This window comes from Folsomia candida, unplaced genomic scaffold (assembly GCF_002217175.1).
Source record: "Folsomia candida strain VU population unplaced genomic scaffold, ASM221717v1 Fcan01_Sc004, whole genome shotgun sequence".
In the NCBI taxonomy this organism is placed as follows: Eukaryota; Metazoa; Arthropoda; class Collembola; order Entomobryomorpha; family Isotomidae; genus Folsomia; species Folsomia candida.
The window spans coordinates 4617850-4629481 of record NW_019091196.1 but is presented as its reverse complement, the minus strand read 5'-3'; the positions used below and the strand labels follow the sequence as shown (position 1 = coordinate 4629481).

The 11632-nt window shown below is 42.3% G+C and overlaps 4 protein-coding genes across 5 annotated transcripts; all 4 read left to right on the top strand.

The window, feature by feature from the left end:
• The first annotated feature begins 165 nt into the window (after positions 1-165).
• LOC118435485 lies at positions 166-3251 on the top strand. Of its 2 annotated transcripts, none has more exons than XM_035851635.1 (4): positions 166-734; positions 802-916; positions 981-1240; positions 1329-3251. In XM_035851635.1, exons 1-4 carry the CDS (start codon positions 277-279, stop codon positions 2761-2763), a joined length of 2268 nt encoding a protein of 755 aa, XP_035707528.1. In that variant the 5' UTR covers positions 166-276; the 3' UTR covers positions 2764-3251. The 2 variants fall into 2 exon arrangements, with proteins under 2 accessions (XP_035707528.1, XP_035707527.1); XM_035851634.1 differs by having other exon boundaries at positions 978-1240.
• A 166-nt stretch (positions 3252-3417) lies between these two features.
• LOC110849322 lies at positions 3418-7225 on the top strand. Its single transcript, XM_022096727.2, has 10 exons — positions 3418-3919; positions 3984-4175; positions 4379-4633; positions 4702-4870; positions 4938-4997; positions 5065-5233; positions 5896-6266; positions 6323-6543; positions 6607-6766; positions 6857-7225. Exons 1-10 carry the CDS (start codon positions 3536-3538, stop codon positions 7057-7059), a joined length of 2184 nt encoding a protein of 727 aa, XP_021952419.1. The 5' UTR covers positions 3418-3535; the 3' UTR covers positions 7060-7225.
• Positions 7226-7309: 84 nt separating this feature from the next.
• On the top strand, positions 7310-9159 carry LOC110848710 (WD repeat-containing protein 18). Its single transcript, XM_022095989.2, has 5 exons — positions 7310-7717; positions 7786-7923; positions 8047-8387; positions 8452-8717; positions 8790-9159. The coding sequence occupies exons 1-5, from the start codon at positions 7397-7399 to the stop codon at positions 9062-9064; spliced, it is 1341 nt and encodes a 446-aa protein (XP_021951681.1). The 5' UTR covers positions 7310-7396; the 3' UTR covers positions 9065-9159.
• Positions 9160-9455: 296 nt separating this feature from the next.
• Positions 9456-11621, top strand: LOC110848793. Its single transcript, XM_022096115.2, has 6 exons — positions 9456-9594; positions 9739-9898; positions 9966-10253; positions 10361-10546; positions 10610-10860; positions 11198-11621. The coding sequence occupies exons 2-6, from the start codon at positions 9754-9756 to the stop codon at positions 11360-11362; spliced, it is 1035 nt and encodes a 344-aa protein (XP_021951807.1). The 5' UTR covers positions 9456-9594; positions 9739-9753; the 3' UTR covers positions 11363-11621.
• Positions 11622-11632: the final 11 nt, after the last annotated feature.

Below are 11632 nucleotides of genomic sequence, written 5' to 3'. Positions count from 1 at the left end.
TTACCTATCATCATAAAATTTGCATCTAGTTGCAAAAATATGTAAATGCCCGTCAGCCCGAAGGTGTCGTTGACCGGACGACGGAGCGAGGACTTTTTTCACGCTTGAAGTTGTCCAAGTGGGTCGGGATTCTCTGCTCACAATCAGTTCGCTCTCCGTCTCCGACCCGGTCACATCTCGCTGTCTTTTCTTCTCTCAACTTTTTTTCATTTCTGATAAGCACCCTACTTATTGATAAGTGAACATTATCATAATCATCATACTCATATCAACATCATGTCGTCCCCCGTGGAAAACAAGGATCTCATCGTCCTCCCAAAAGGTGAAGAAAGCGAAAACACCGAATTTTCCAGCACCGAGAAAACAGCAACAACACCAATCGGAATCTTCTCAAAACCGAATCTTCGCCCGAAACGGAAAACTCGTCAGTCTTTTCGCGACTTGGCGAATAATGGAGTCGCCGAAGAGCCAGAAACAACGGAGCAGAGTGGTTCAACCTCAAATGTAGCGACGTCGCGGCCGAGTCGTAAAGCGCGGAAAAGGCGAGCCCCCGCCGCCAGTAAGAAGAGGGTCTGTCCCGTGAAGAAGGTCAAGCTAAACTTTGGACAGGAAGAGGAAGCGCAGCAGGACGCCGACGAGGTGCCCGCACCCGTTTTGGAGAGAATTGAGGAGCTTGAGGAAGGTCAAGGAGGAGGAGAAGAAAATCAAGGTCAAGGTGGTGACGATGACAACAGGTTTGCTATTGATAAGTGGTTATCGTTTCGTTTCATATTTTATTTTATGTATATATTTTTCTGCTAGTGTCCCACCAAATTTGGAAAAAATGACTCAAGAAGTTCCCTGCAATGAGGGTAGCGATGTCATCGATGCTCTTCAAGTCGCTTCGGACTCGCCAAAGTCGACGGCGGATCAGCAGGTTGGTCTCCAATCAAATTAATACACTTATCGAGGATAAGATGTTATCATTTTCTCCCCAGCAGGACATTCCACCACTACCGCGACTCACTCCGTCTCCGGAACTGAGCCTGCCCGACGAAGCACCAATCGTGCCTCTTCTTCGTGTCCCCACCCCGCCTGCCGCCGCTCCCAAGAAGAAAAAGAAGGCGAAAGGACGCAACGGAAATATCTACATTGGCGTGGCAAATCGCATCTGGTGGCTCAAACTGCAGCAACAATTCGGTTTCGATAACATCAATAGCTTTGGCAACTTTGTTATGGGATACATGAACAAAGTCCACTGGTAAAAATATTCCTTTACGCCATAGTTAAACTATTACTAACTCATACATAGATTTATAACTAATTTATCCTCCTCCATTTTTATCCAGCGACTTTGAAATCCTGCACCAAGTCGCGGTCAACGTGGGACTCTTTGAACCTCAAGGACTCGCCGGATTTCGCTGGGTGAACGGTCTTCCACACCCGATCAACGCGGAGGGCGACTTCATCCAACTCCCGACTGTGCAGATGAGTCAAGAATATTGTGAAAAAGCGTTCAAGGTGGCGTACGATTTGTGTCTTGAAAGAGGAAAATTTCTCGTCGAGTTGGCCACAGGAAGCGTCGAGGCGGCTGGAGGACGGGATGACGTTGGGGAAGACGGGGACGATGAAAGTGAAGAGTCGACTCCTCCAGTAGAAGAGACCACAGCTACAGAAGAAGCCGCTACAACGCAGGATGAAGGACAACAAGAGCAAGAAGTGACGTCGCCAGTATCAAAATCCGGTGAGGAAGATGCCACCAGCTCTGTCGACACTCCTAAAACAGACGTCACGCCGCTAGAAGAATTAGATGAAGACGTCTTCTCGAAAACAGTTCTGCTTAAGCTTACGCTGGACCTCGATCCCATTACGACGACAGAAGACGTCGACAAACTCGGCACCACGCCACAAGAAGAAGCTGACGATCTTACCACCACGCCACGAACAGAAGCTGACGACTTTACCACCACGCCACAAGAAGAAGCTGACAACTTTACCAACACGCCACGAACAGAAGCTGACGACCTTACCACCACGCCAAAAGAAGAACCCGGGGACCTCACTGTTACGTCACAAGCAAAAGCTGACGACCTTACCACCACGCCACGAACAGAAGCTGACGACCTCACCACCTCGCCGCAAACAGAAACTGACGACTTCAACACCACTCCAAACATTACCAAGCTAAAAGTAGAACCCGACGACGTCACCACTACGCCAAACGATGAACCCGACGACCTCACCACTACGCCAAAAGATGAACCCGACGACCTCATCATTATGCCAAAAGAAGAGCCCGACGATCCCACTACCACGCCAAAAGCAGAAACTGACAACTTCACCACTAGGCCAAAAGAAGAACCCGACGATCTCACGACCACGCCACAAGAGGCAACCGACGACCTCACTATGCCACAAGTAGACGACAACTTCGCCCCCGAAGCAGAAGACCTCTCCAGAAAACCAATCACCCTCGAGCTGTCCATTCCTCCAATTACGCCACAATCTGAACCCTCCACCTACCACCTCAACCTGGACCTTTCCCTTTTTAAATTTGAGTCGTCCCCTGGGAAGGAAAACATCGATCCAAATCCAAATCCAAATCTTACCCCACCCTCATCGCCAATATCTTCCTTCATGGCTCGCTCCCTCCCTCTAAACAACTCGCCCTTCTGTGAGAAGACTCGCCTGCGACAAATCCTCGGCGACATTACGCTCGACTCGATCTGTTCTCCGGAAAACTTTACGCCGCTCTCAACCCCAAAAGACGACGCCAAGAAATAACCTCAGAGTTTTCTTCATTTCAATGTGTTCCCTTATCTCACATATTTCTCCAATTGGTTATCTCAAAAAATATAATACAATTTTGTAAATAATTATCGTAATTTTAACCGTAATTAATTAATACCATCCCCAAATTTATCGTGTTCCTCGTGAAATAATGTTCTTACAATTAATTATGTTTTGTCCCCGTTCAGTTTCAGTTATGATAAAAACACTTATCAAACGTTGCTCTCTCTCTCTCTTTCTTTCTTTGCTGCAGAATTTATTTAATTAAAGTTTATTTAGGTATTTATTTAATTTAATGTGTGATAATGTTTATCAATACTACTAAATTTGTTTACACAAACACATTGGTTAGCAATGACATTAAAATACATGGTAGTTTTACTTAGCTTCAAATAAATATAGGTTTATCTAGTTAATTGTTCACCCATTCAATTAATTAAGAACATTAACCTTAAAATTCTTATTATACGTTAACTTTACACTTGTTAATTCTAGTAAATTTTAATAAATTTCTCTCGCTGTAAATATTTTTATGTCATTTTCATGAAAATTTCTCTCATGAAAATTTGTAACCTCAAAAACCCGTCGTCGTCACCACGAGAACCGATTTTTTCACAGCTTTTTCCGTCTGGCAAATCAAAATCAGACTCATTTCCAATTTCAGCGAGGTCAGAGCAGCATCTCGCCAATTTCATTTTCCACTCCACACTTATCTTCATCAACTTATCTTTCAATTCTACCAGTTATCATCTTCTTATCATAAATTATGGTCCGCCTTGGACTCGTCGCCCTTCTCGCGGTGAGTCTTGCTCTCGCCACGTCCACGTCGGGAAAAAGGGTCGTCTCGTCGGACAATGGAGACGGAGGAGAAAATTCAATCGAAGGGTTCGACAATTCTAATTCGGACGACAGATCCAACCACGCTCGACCACATCATGGCGGCAAAGGGAAGAAAAAGGTCAAAATTTCGTCCCCTGGGGACAATGATGTCGGCGGCGGCGGCGGCGATGCAGACGTAAATCGGCCCCCTGCAAATCTTCCAGTTCAACCGTCCCCGGCTCCTCTGGACGTCAAAAATGCCACGATTAATCCGGAAGATGTCGAATATCTGCCTGGCGGACCGAGCACTTTTACCGTGACGAGTTCAGAGGTGAGAAAAGGTCGTAATTCGTATGGTGGCAAATTAATTGACCTTTTCTTTCGTGACGTTGCAGGTCGGGCTGGCTTGGCCCAAGTTGCCGTGGCGAGAGAGGTATCAGTGGGCTGACCCGAATGCGCCGTGTCTCCCCTTCAAGCTTCAAGTTCCGGACGAACGGTCACAATTTTCGACAATAACGCTCTGCATTTACCGAACACACCTCGAGTATCAGGACGACACGGATCAATTCATTCGACGAGAGGAGGAGGTAAGGTCCAATAAAATTTTGTAAAATACAGGCTACATTCGAAAATTGTGCTCAATTTTCCCAAAATTGTAAAATTGTCGTAAAACGGTTGACAGTATCGTGGCAAAATATTTGTACGACCAGAAACAAGAATTTTTTGTTAACAGCTTTAAATGATTCTCAAAAATATGAAATTTTCGCCTAAAAATTATCCCACTTTTTAGGAAACTGAACTCATCGGAGAACTCAAGGAGCAAAAGGTGCACGGCTTCGTCGTTGGTCAGAACGGTTCCGCCGTGTATGGAAAAATCGTGGGGACTTCGTTCTACGGGGAGGTAGCCGTTTACGACTGGGAAACCAAGGAGGAAATCGTCTACGAAGTTGAAGAGATCAAACTTCTCAAGAAACTCATGCGCCAGAATGAAAAGATCCTCCGCAATATTCTCGCGGTCATGAGTCGCGGCGGAAATGGAGCCAGGGTAAGAACAAGATAAGGTTATCTCCATAACTAACTTGCATAATTAACGAATTGATTAACTAATTACAGTATAACGCTGTCGTAACGAAAGGAGCGTCCCTCATAAACTTCATGGCGGCCGTTAATCCGTCAGAATTCGTGCGCGGATCGTTTCTCGTCTTTTCGACCAACCGCAATTCTTACATTACTGCGGGCGAGCCACAAATGGAGGTGGATGACGATGGCGTTATCACGTTTAGTAAGATAAGCGCACGTATAATTAATTTGTAATGGGTGCAGAAGTTCATAATCTTATTCTTTTTTAGACGCGGGCGGAGATAAGATCATCATTGATAACGAAGGCCATCCCGCCATCCATTTGAAAAGTGCATAACAAATGAAATGTTTTATTTTACCTTGGCATTTTCTAAGTCCTGACCTTTCTAACTTTAGCCGGAACTGAGCGAGAATATGTTTTTCGTCCCAATGGCAAAACCATCGTGCAGGATGGGAATGATGTCGTCGTGTTGGAAGAACACGAAGGCGCCGTCGCCGTGTCTGCTTTTTCTGCCGATAATTCCTACGGCTGCATCCTCCCAACCCCGGCCTTCTCACCGCAACGGTAATGAAAATCAAATCATAACTGCTTTGTAAACAAGTTCACAAGTTCACAAAATATCTTATGCTTTACAAAAAAACTGGTTGCAAACTGTGTAAATTTTACTACGACGAATTTTCCGACATTTTTGCCCTTTGTTCACTGATCTTACAAACTATCTATTTTGCAAACGTATTTGTAAATACGTACTTGTGCCGTTCCAACAAATTTATCTTCAGTTCTCCAAATATCTTTAACCGATTCTAAAACATAACTCGTCTCATAAGCGTGCAAAAGTTGTGAGAAATCCCAAATTCGGAGAATTTACACTGCATATTTGTCCACTTATCTTATAAAATTTGCACACTTTGCAAATATTTTCTCAACTTGCCTGATATGTATTTTCCCCCTAATTTTAATTAAGACGAATTTTACTACATTTTAACCTTTGTGCACTTATCAAAATTTCTTGTTTGCAAACGTATTTGTGCTATTTTCTCAAGTTCATCTAAAGTTACGGCGTGGTTACGGCTTACAAAAAAATCATTCGTCTCATAAACTGTGCATAAATTGTGATAAAATTCCGATTCTCGGAGAATTACTACTCATTTTGTCTACTTATCTTACAAAATTTGCACACTTTTTCTCAAATTTGTCTGATCTATATCTTCCTCTTATCTTTTTAGACCGGGCGGTTACCTCTGCAAAGTCTGCCTCGCCGTGGACAAGCTATTCCTCGACAAATACATGTCCTTCGTCACTCCCCCCATCCGTCCAGCCCCCTTTCTTGCCCGCATTCTCGACAACGTTTCCTGGATTTTCCGCTCCACCGATTGGAACGGCGACGGCACTCCGGATAACATCGGGCTCGACTATGACCGTCAGAACGACAACTGGATCTACATCGACTCAGGCGAAGAATCTTTGGAGCACGACGAACTCGACATGTTGTACGGAAATCTGGCCCGCATGGACTTTTCCGACTGCTGTGTCGCCATCACTTACACGATGAAACGCTTCCCTGGCGCCATGTTCGCCAAGTCGGCGGCTGGAAATGGTAAGAATTTTCATAATTTTAGAAATCTTGGAAATTTTAAAATTTAATTTCCGCAGATAAGCGAATCAACGCGCATAACGGGGTGTGCGGAGGTCAAGATCAGGCCGGCTTATCGAACAATGTCATTCTTATCTCGGCCAATGCGAAGAAGGGCAACTTTTCCCGTATGTCGGAAGACCAATTGACCTACTTGACCGCACAACAGATCGGACGAGCCTTTGGATCCGCGCCGGATGGGTCGGGTGATGATTCTTGCGACATTTTCAAAGATGCTGAGGTACGTTGAAAAGGTGAAAGGTTACGAATTAAGTATGATAACCTTACGATTTTATTTTGTCAGGGTACCGAACGTCACTTCCTCATGTGGCCGGACGTCCTGAGAAATTACTCCATGGAGGAAAAAGTTCCCAGCAAGTGTTCCAAACTCCAAGTGACCAAGATCTTGTCGCAGTGCAAGTCCGCCTGTTTCGACATTGATAAGCACCCCTTCTGCGGAAATGGTAAGCATAAATAATTCACCTCAAACTGAGTAATTTTGCAAACATGAAATTTTCAAAATTTGGCTTATCTTAAACTTATCATATTTCCAGGAATTGTTGAAGAGGGTGAAGAGTGCGATTGTGGCGGAGAAGCGGAATGCGCCCGACAGAAATGCTGCTACTCACGCCTCGGACTCCACCCTTGTCGCAAGTCGGGAATCGGCTGCAAAAAGTCTGGCGCCACCGAGATGACCATCACGACCTTTCCAGCCTTCGCTACTCTTCTCGGCACCCTTTTCTTCACTGCATACTGAACTGACCTCAATTTCGACCCTTTACCTCACTCTCTCTCCCGTTATAATAATTGTGATATAATGACAATTATTCTCTAAATTATTTTGTGCTTTGTATTTATAAACCAGCCTTGTCATCCTAATTATTCGTATATAATTGTGCATTAAATTCCAAATTGTCATTTAATTATGTCGCATTATCTGCAGTTGTCTGTCTCATTTTCATGCGATACGAAAAATCTCAAAATGTTCGCTTTCCTGCCGCGAGTCGATTTGCCATGTGTTCATTCTCTCATCTCACAATCACATCACACATATTTTGTTGTTTAATTATTAATTAAAGTTAATTATTAAAATAATGGAAGTCCTCGTCACGACGGACCACACGCCCTCGTCGAACACATCCGTCACCATCTGGAATCCTTCGACGGGGACGAAACTACTGGCGTTAAAGGGACCTTGCGCCACGACAGGGTCGCTCGTCCTTCTCCGCGACGAAGGCCTCCTCATCGCCGAGGTGGGAAAACCCTTCGTTCACCTTTGGCAGGTCGGGAGTCCGTTGCAATCATCCCGAAGAATAATTTGTCCCGTGGGACAGCAAAAATTAGGTCCAATGACGGCCTCTCCCGACGGAAATTATATCGTGGTCGCGATCAGTGAGAAAATCAATGTGTGGCAGGTAAGTGAGAGGAAAATAAGTTTTACGATAGATAAGGTAAAAGATAACCCTGATTTTTTTGTATACAGCCTGCCACCGGCCGTGTCGTTGAGGTCATCTCGTCCGCACATTACCGACCCGTCACCGTTCTTCAGTTCACGGACGATGGAACTTATCTAATCAGTGGGGGTGCGGATGGTATAGTTTCTGTGTGGAGTTTCCTTAAGGTGAGTCGGCTTATCACTCGTACATACTTACGATGATAAGTGCTATTTAATTATTTTATCATCGATATTCACGTAAATTTTTAAATCTAAAGCTTAACTTTTTAACGTCCTATTTTTAATTAGCTCGTCTCCTCCGCCGAGACGAAACCAACGTATTCCTGGTCACACCACACGTTACCAGTGACCTCCCTCCATGTCGGGTCAGGCGGAAGGAAAGCGACCCTTTTCACCTGTTCGGAAGATCGCTTCGTTAAGATTTACTCCCTTTTGACGGGGTCCCTCGTACTCTCTGTCGCTTTTCCACAACCCCTCCACTCAATCGGGGTGGATCGTTTGGAAAGGTCGTTTTTTGTGGGGGGAGGCGACGGGACGATTTATTTCTTCAACTTGACAAACCCCCCGAGAGGGATGGAAGCTCAGGTCACGACGAGTGAGGATGCCGTCTTGAAAAAACATACGACGAGGTATGTAGTAGAGAAAGTGCATAATTAAATATGTTTAATTAACTTTTTTTCCCTTAAATAATAGAGTGACCGCCCTTTCTATATCTGCGGATGAGAAAAATCTCGCTTCTGGCGACTCAGAAGGGTCCATTTTCATCTGGGACTTGGAAAGTCGTCAAGCCATCAGAACAATTGGATCGGCAAGTTCCACTGGGTCGAAAGGGCCCGTCACAAATATCGCGTTTTGGCTCAATGACCCCGATTCCTTGAAGGGTGGGAGGAGTGGGAAAAAGCCGACCATTTTCTTCCCCGATGTTCCCAAGCTTATCGAAGGGAATGAGGATGATGCCGGTAAATAATGAAGTTATTTAACCATGCAATTACATAATTATTACGCCGTAATTAAATAGTTCTGCTTTTCAGACGGCGAAGAACTCATCAAAGTATGGAACAGAGTTGACCAAGGTGACGATTCTGATGACACCATGACCTCGTCATCATCATTATATTCATCTTCCAGTCGTGGTGGGGACAGCCTCGCGAAAATCAATCAGCTTAAAATGGACTTAGCCCAGGCGAAGGAAACCAACCGGAAGTTGCACGAATTTTGTGTTACTGATATCTTTAATAGGATTGAAAATAGCAAACATACCGACACCCAGTCCAACAAGAGGAAAAATAAAAGTAATAAGAAATGAAATTATGGGTTACATAATCAAGTTTAATATTTTTATGCTAAAAATTATACCATAAAACTTTTTATAAGTTAAAATATATCCGTTAAGACAAATAAGTGATTGGTTTAATTAATATTCATCTCAAACTTTATTAAACATTTGCATATATAATAATTACGAAAATAGTTTTAAGAGATTAGACTTTGAATCGATTTATCTTATTTTTTGCATGAATTTTACAATTTCATTCTTCAAGATTCAATACGGAATATGTCCATTTCGAAGTGATTTTTAACAAACCTGTCGACTATTTTTGCATGCCATTAATAATAACCTACTAAACCGTTTAAACTATTAATTAACTACTTAATTATCATGATTAATTACAGTTTCACAAATTGTAAGTCACAATACGAGACAAAAGATGTTGAGGCAAATTGAGATCAGTTTGCGAAATCTGTCAGCTTCATTTGTCTCGTCGTTTCTGTCAATTCCTAGAAATTTTAATAAATTTCTCTCCAATTAACTTATCATTTAGTTAAATACAAGAGGTAAATAAATATTAAAACAATTCATCCCCAACTTTAAACATACCACAATAATAATTAATCGTTTTAAAACACAACAATTAATACATTTAAATTATTAATTATTAATAATAATTTATTATTTTGTTTACACTTAATTTCTAATAGATCAATTAACAGAAAATGGCCCCCATTAAACCCCTCAGGGCAACCGCCGCGGCGACCGGGGCCATTCCAAAGACGCCGAAAGCATCTAAAAACGCTTCATCCAACAATCCCCAGCGAGGTCGACAGGTCAATAACAGTCTGACCGGCTCATTACCTAGAAGTTCGTTCCCAGTATTTCATCAATTTAATTACATCAATTAACTAATTATGATTAAAACCATGTTTAGATTCCAACCGAGTTGGAGCATCGCCTCGAAACTGTTTTAATTCAGCGACTGATCCACCCTCCGGAGTTGCTCGGGCCCTTCCAAAGTTGGACCTTTCGCCGGAAGAAGAGCTCCAAATTTTGGAACGATTAGAATCCGGTGATTGGACTCCGGCCGCAGGTTGGGCGCAGTTTTTGGACCCCATTCACGCCAAACGGGCCAATACGAGAACACCGGAACAAACAAGTTGTAGGAATTTGTCGGCTAAATTCGCCTCGGTGGATTATAGTTCCTCCACGATAACAAGTGGTATGTATGTATAAAAAGATGTAAAACATTTAAAGTTTATAAACTTATAGTTACCTATTATATGATACGTATTTATCTTAACTATGCCTTATCTATCTCTTAAATAGGATTTCCTCCCCAGGACGAAGACGACGAAGAAACCTACTCTGGTCCTGATCCCGATCTCCCCTTGTGGATGACTCGCCTCGATGAAATTATGCAAGCCGTCGATAACTACAAGGTTATCATGGAACGTACCACGAAAGCCATGGTTGACGCCCATTTCGCCAAAAACTTTCCCCCAGAGAAATTTAGTATGTCAAAAGATGATTTATTATAGCAGTGATACAGATAATAACATTATTTTTTAATTTTAGCAATTTTCGCCTCCGCGATGGACAATGCGATGGAATCCTTGAAAAAATTCACGGAAAATAATCTCGAAACGAATCGTCTCCTCTTTGAAACCGCCTCGTCGCCAAGTGCGGCCTACATTTCGTGCCCGGCTGAAGACCAGGACGCCCTGCTGCACGAGGTCGCCCAACTTAATGGACATTTGAGCAAAATTGAAAAATTTGTAAACAAGACGAACAAAAAGGTCAACTTGGAACATAAAGTGGAACGATATGTGAGTTTTATAATGATTCAGAATTATTAAGGAATTCAAACACGGATACAATTTTTTTTACCTCCAGAAGTTATTTATTTGCAAAATAAGATTTTTTTTCAAAATTCAGAAAATTTAAAAACATTATGCTCAGAAATTGCATAAATTACAAACACATAACTAAAAATTATCAAAAATTTCACTAATTATAAAAACAAATCATTTAATTACCTCCTTTCGTCATTAATTTGTATTAATTTACTTATGTTCAAAGAAAAGTTGTCCAAAGTTTGGAAACAAATGCAAAAATCCATCAATTATGAACACATAATTTAAATATGATCTTAATTTATTCCAGGAGGAATTAGTCAATCAATTTGACAATGCTGTCATCTCGGCGGGTCAACAGGTCAAAGAGCTCGAGACGCAGACCGACATGATGAAAGCATTTGTCAGCAAGGTCGAATACGACGACACGGCAGCGACGGCGGCTTCAGTCTTCTCGTCATCATTCTACCAGTAACGGATACGCTTATGCAAAAACAAGGCTCAAAACTTTTATACTTTTTCATACTTTAAATAAATAATACGTCAAATAATTAAGTAAGTACGTACAAATTTAACATGTATCGTGTTTTTTAAAGGAAGTGAAAAAATTCCGAGAAAAACGATAATGTTTTTCAATCTCAATTTCAATATACGCTTACACGAAAATAGGGCTTTATACTTTTTCATATTTAAAATAATAAGCAAGTCAATTAGCTAAATAGTAAGTACAATAACAATACAGTTA

What these genes read in the sequence shown, in the direction of transcription:
- LOC118435485 (XM_035851634.1), top strand. Translation starts at nt 277, where the DNA reads ATGTCGTCCCCCGTGGAAAACAAGGATCTCATCGTCCTCCCAAAAGGT. An exon ending in GGTGGTGACGATGACAACAG is followed by an intron (nt 735 to 801) that starts GTTTGCTATTGA and finishes TTTTTCTGCTAG; the next exon opens with TGTCCCACCAAATTTGGAAA. An exon ending in TACATGAACAAAGTCCACTG is followed by an intron (nt 1,241 to 1,328) that starts GTAAAAATATTC and finishes ATTTTTATCCAG; the next exon opens with CGACTTTGAAATCCTGCACC.
- LOC110849322 (XM_022096727.2), top strand. Translation starts at nt 3,536, where the DNA reads ATGGTCCGCCTTGGACTCGTCGCCCTTCTCGCGGTGAGTCTTGCTCTC. An exon ending in TTACCGTGACGAGTTCAGAG is followed by an intron (nt 3,920 to 3,983) that starts GTGAGAAAAGGT and finishes GTGACGTTGCAG; the next exon opens with GTCGGGCTGGCTTGGCCCAA. An exon ending in TCATTCGACGAGAGGAGGAG is followed by an intron (nt 4,176 to 4,378) that starts GTAAGGTCCAAT and finishes CCCACTTTTTAG; the next exon opens with GAAACTGAACTCATCGGAGA.
- LOC110848710 (XM_022095989.2), top strand. Translation starts at nt 7,397, where the DNA reads ATGGAAGTCCTCGTCACGACGGACCACACGCCCTCGTCGAACACATCC. An exon ending in AGAAAATCAATGTGTGGCAG is followed by an intron (nt 7,718 to 7,785) that starts GTAAGTGAGAGG and finishes TTTTGTATACAG; the next exon opens with CCTGCCACCGGCCGTGTCGT. An exon ending in AGGGAATGAGGATGATGCCG is followed by an intron (nt 8,718 to 8,789) that starts GTAAATAATGAA and finishes TCTGCTTTTCAG; the next exon opens with ACGGCGAAGAACTCATCAAA.
- LOC110848793 (XM_022096115.2), top strand. Translation starts at nt 9,754, where the DNA reads ATGGCCCCCATTAAACCCCTCAGGGCAACCGCCGCGGCGACCGGGGCC. An exon ending in TTCCTCCACGATAACAAGTG is followed by an intron (nt 10,254 to 10,360) that starts GTATGTATGTAT and finishes TCTCTTAAATAG; the next exon opens with GATTTCCTCCCCAGGACGAA. An exon ending in CTTTCCCCCAGAGAAATTTA is followed by an intron (nt 10,547 to 10,609) that starts GTATGTCAAAAG and finishes TTTTAATTTTAG; the next exon opens with CAATTTTCGCCTCCGCGATG.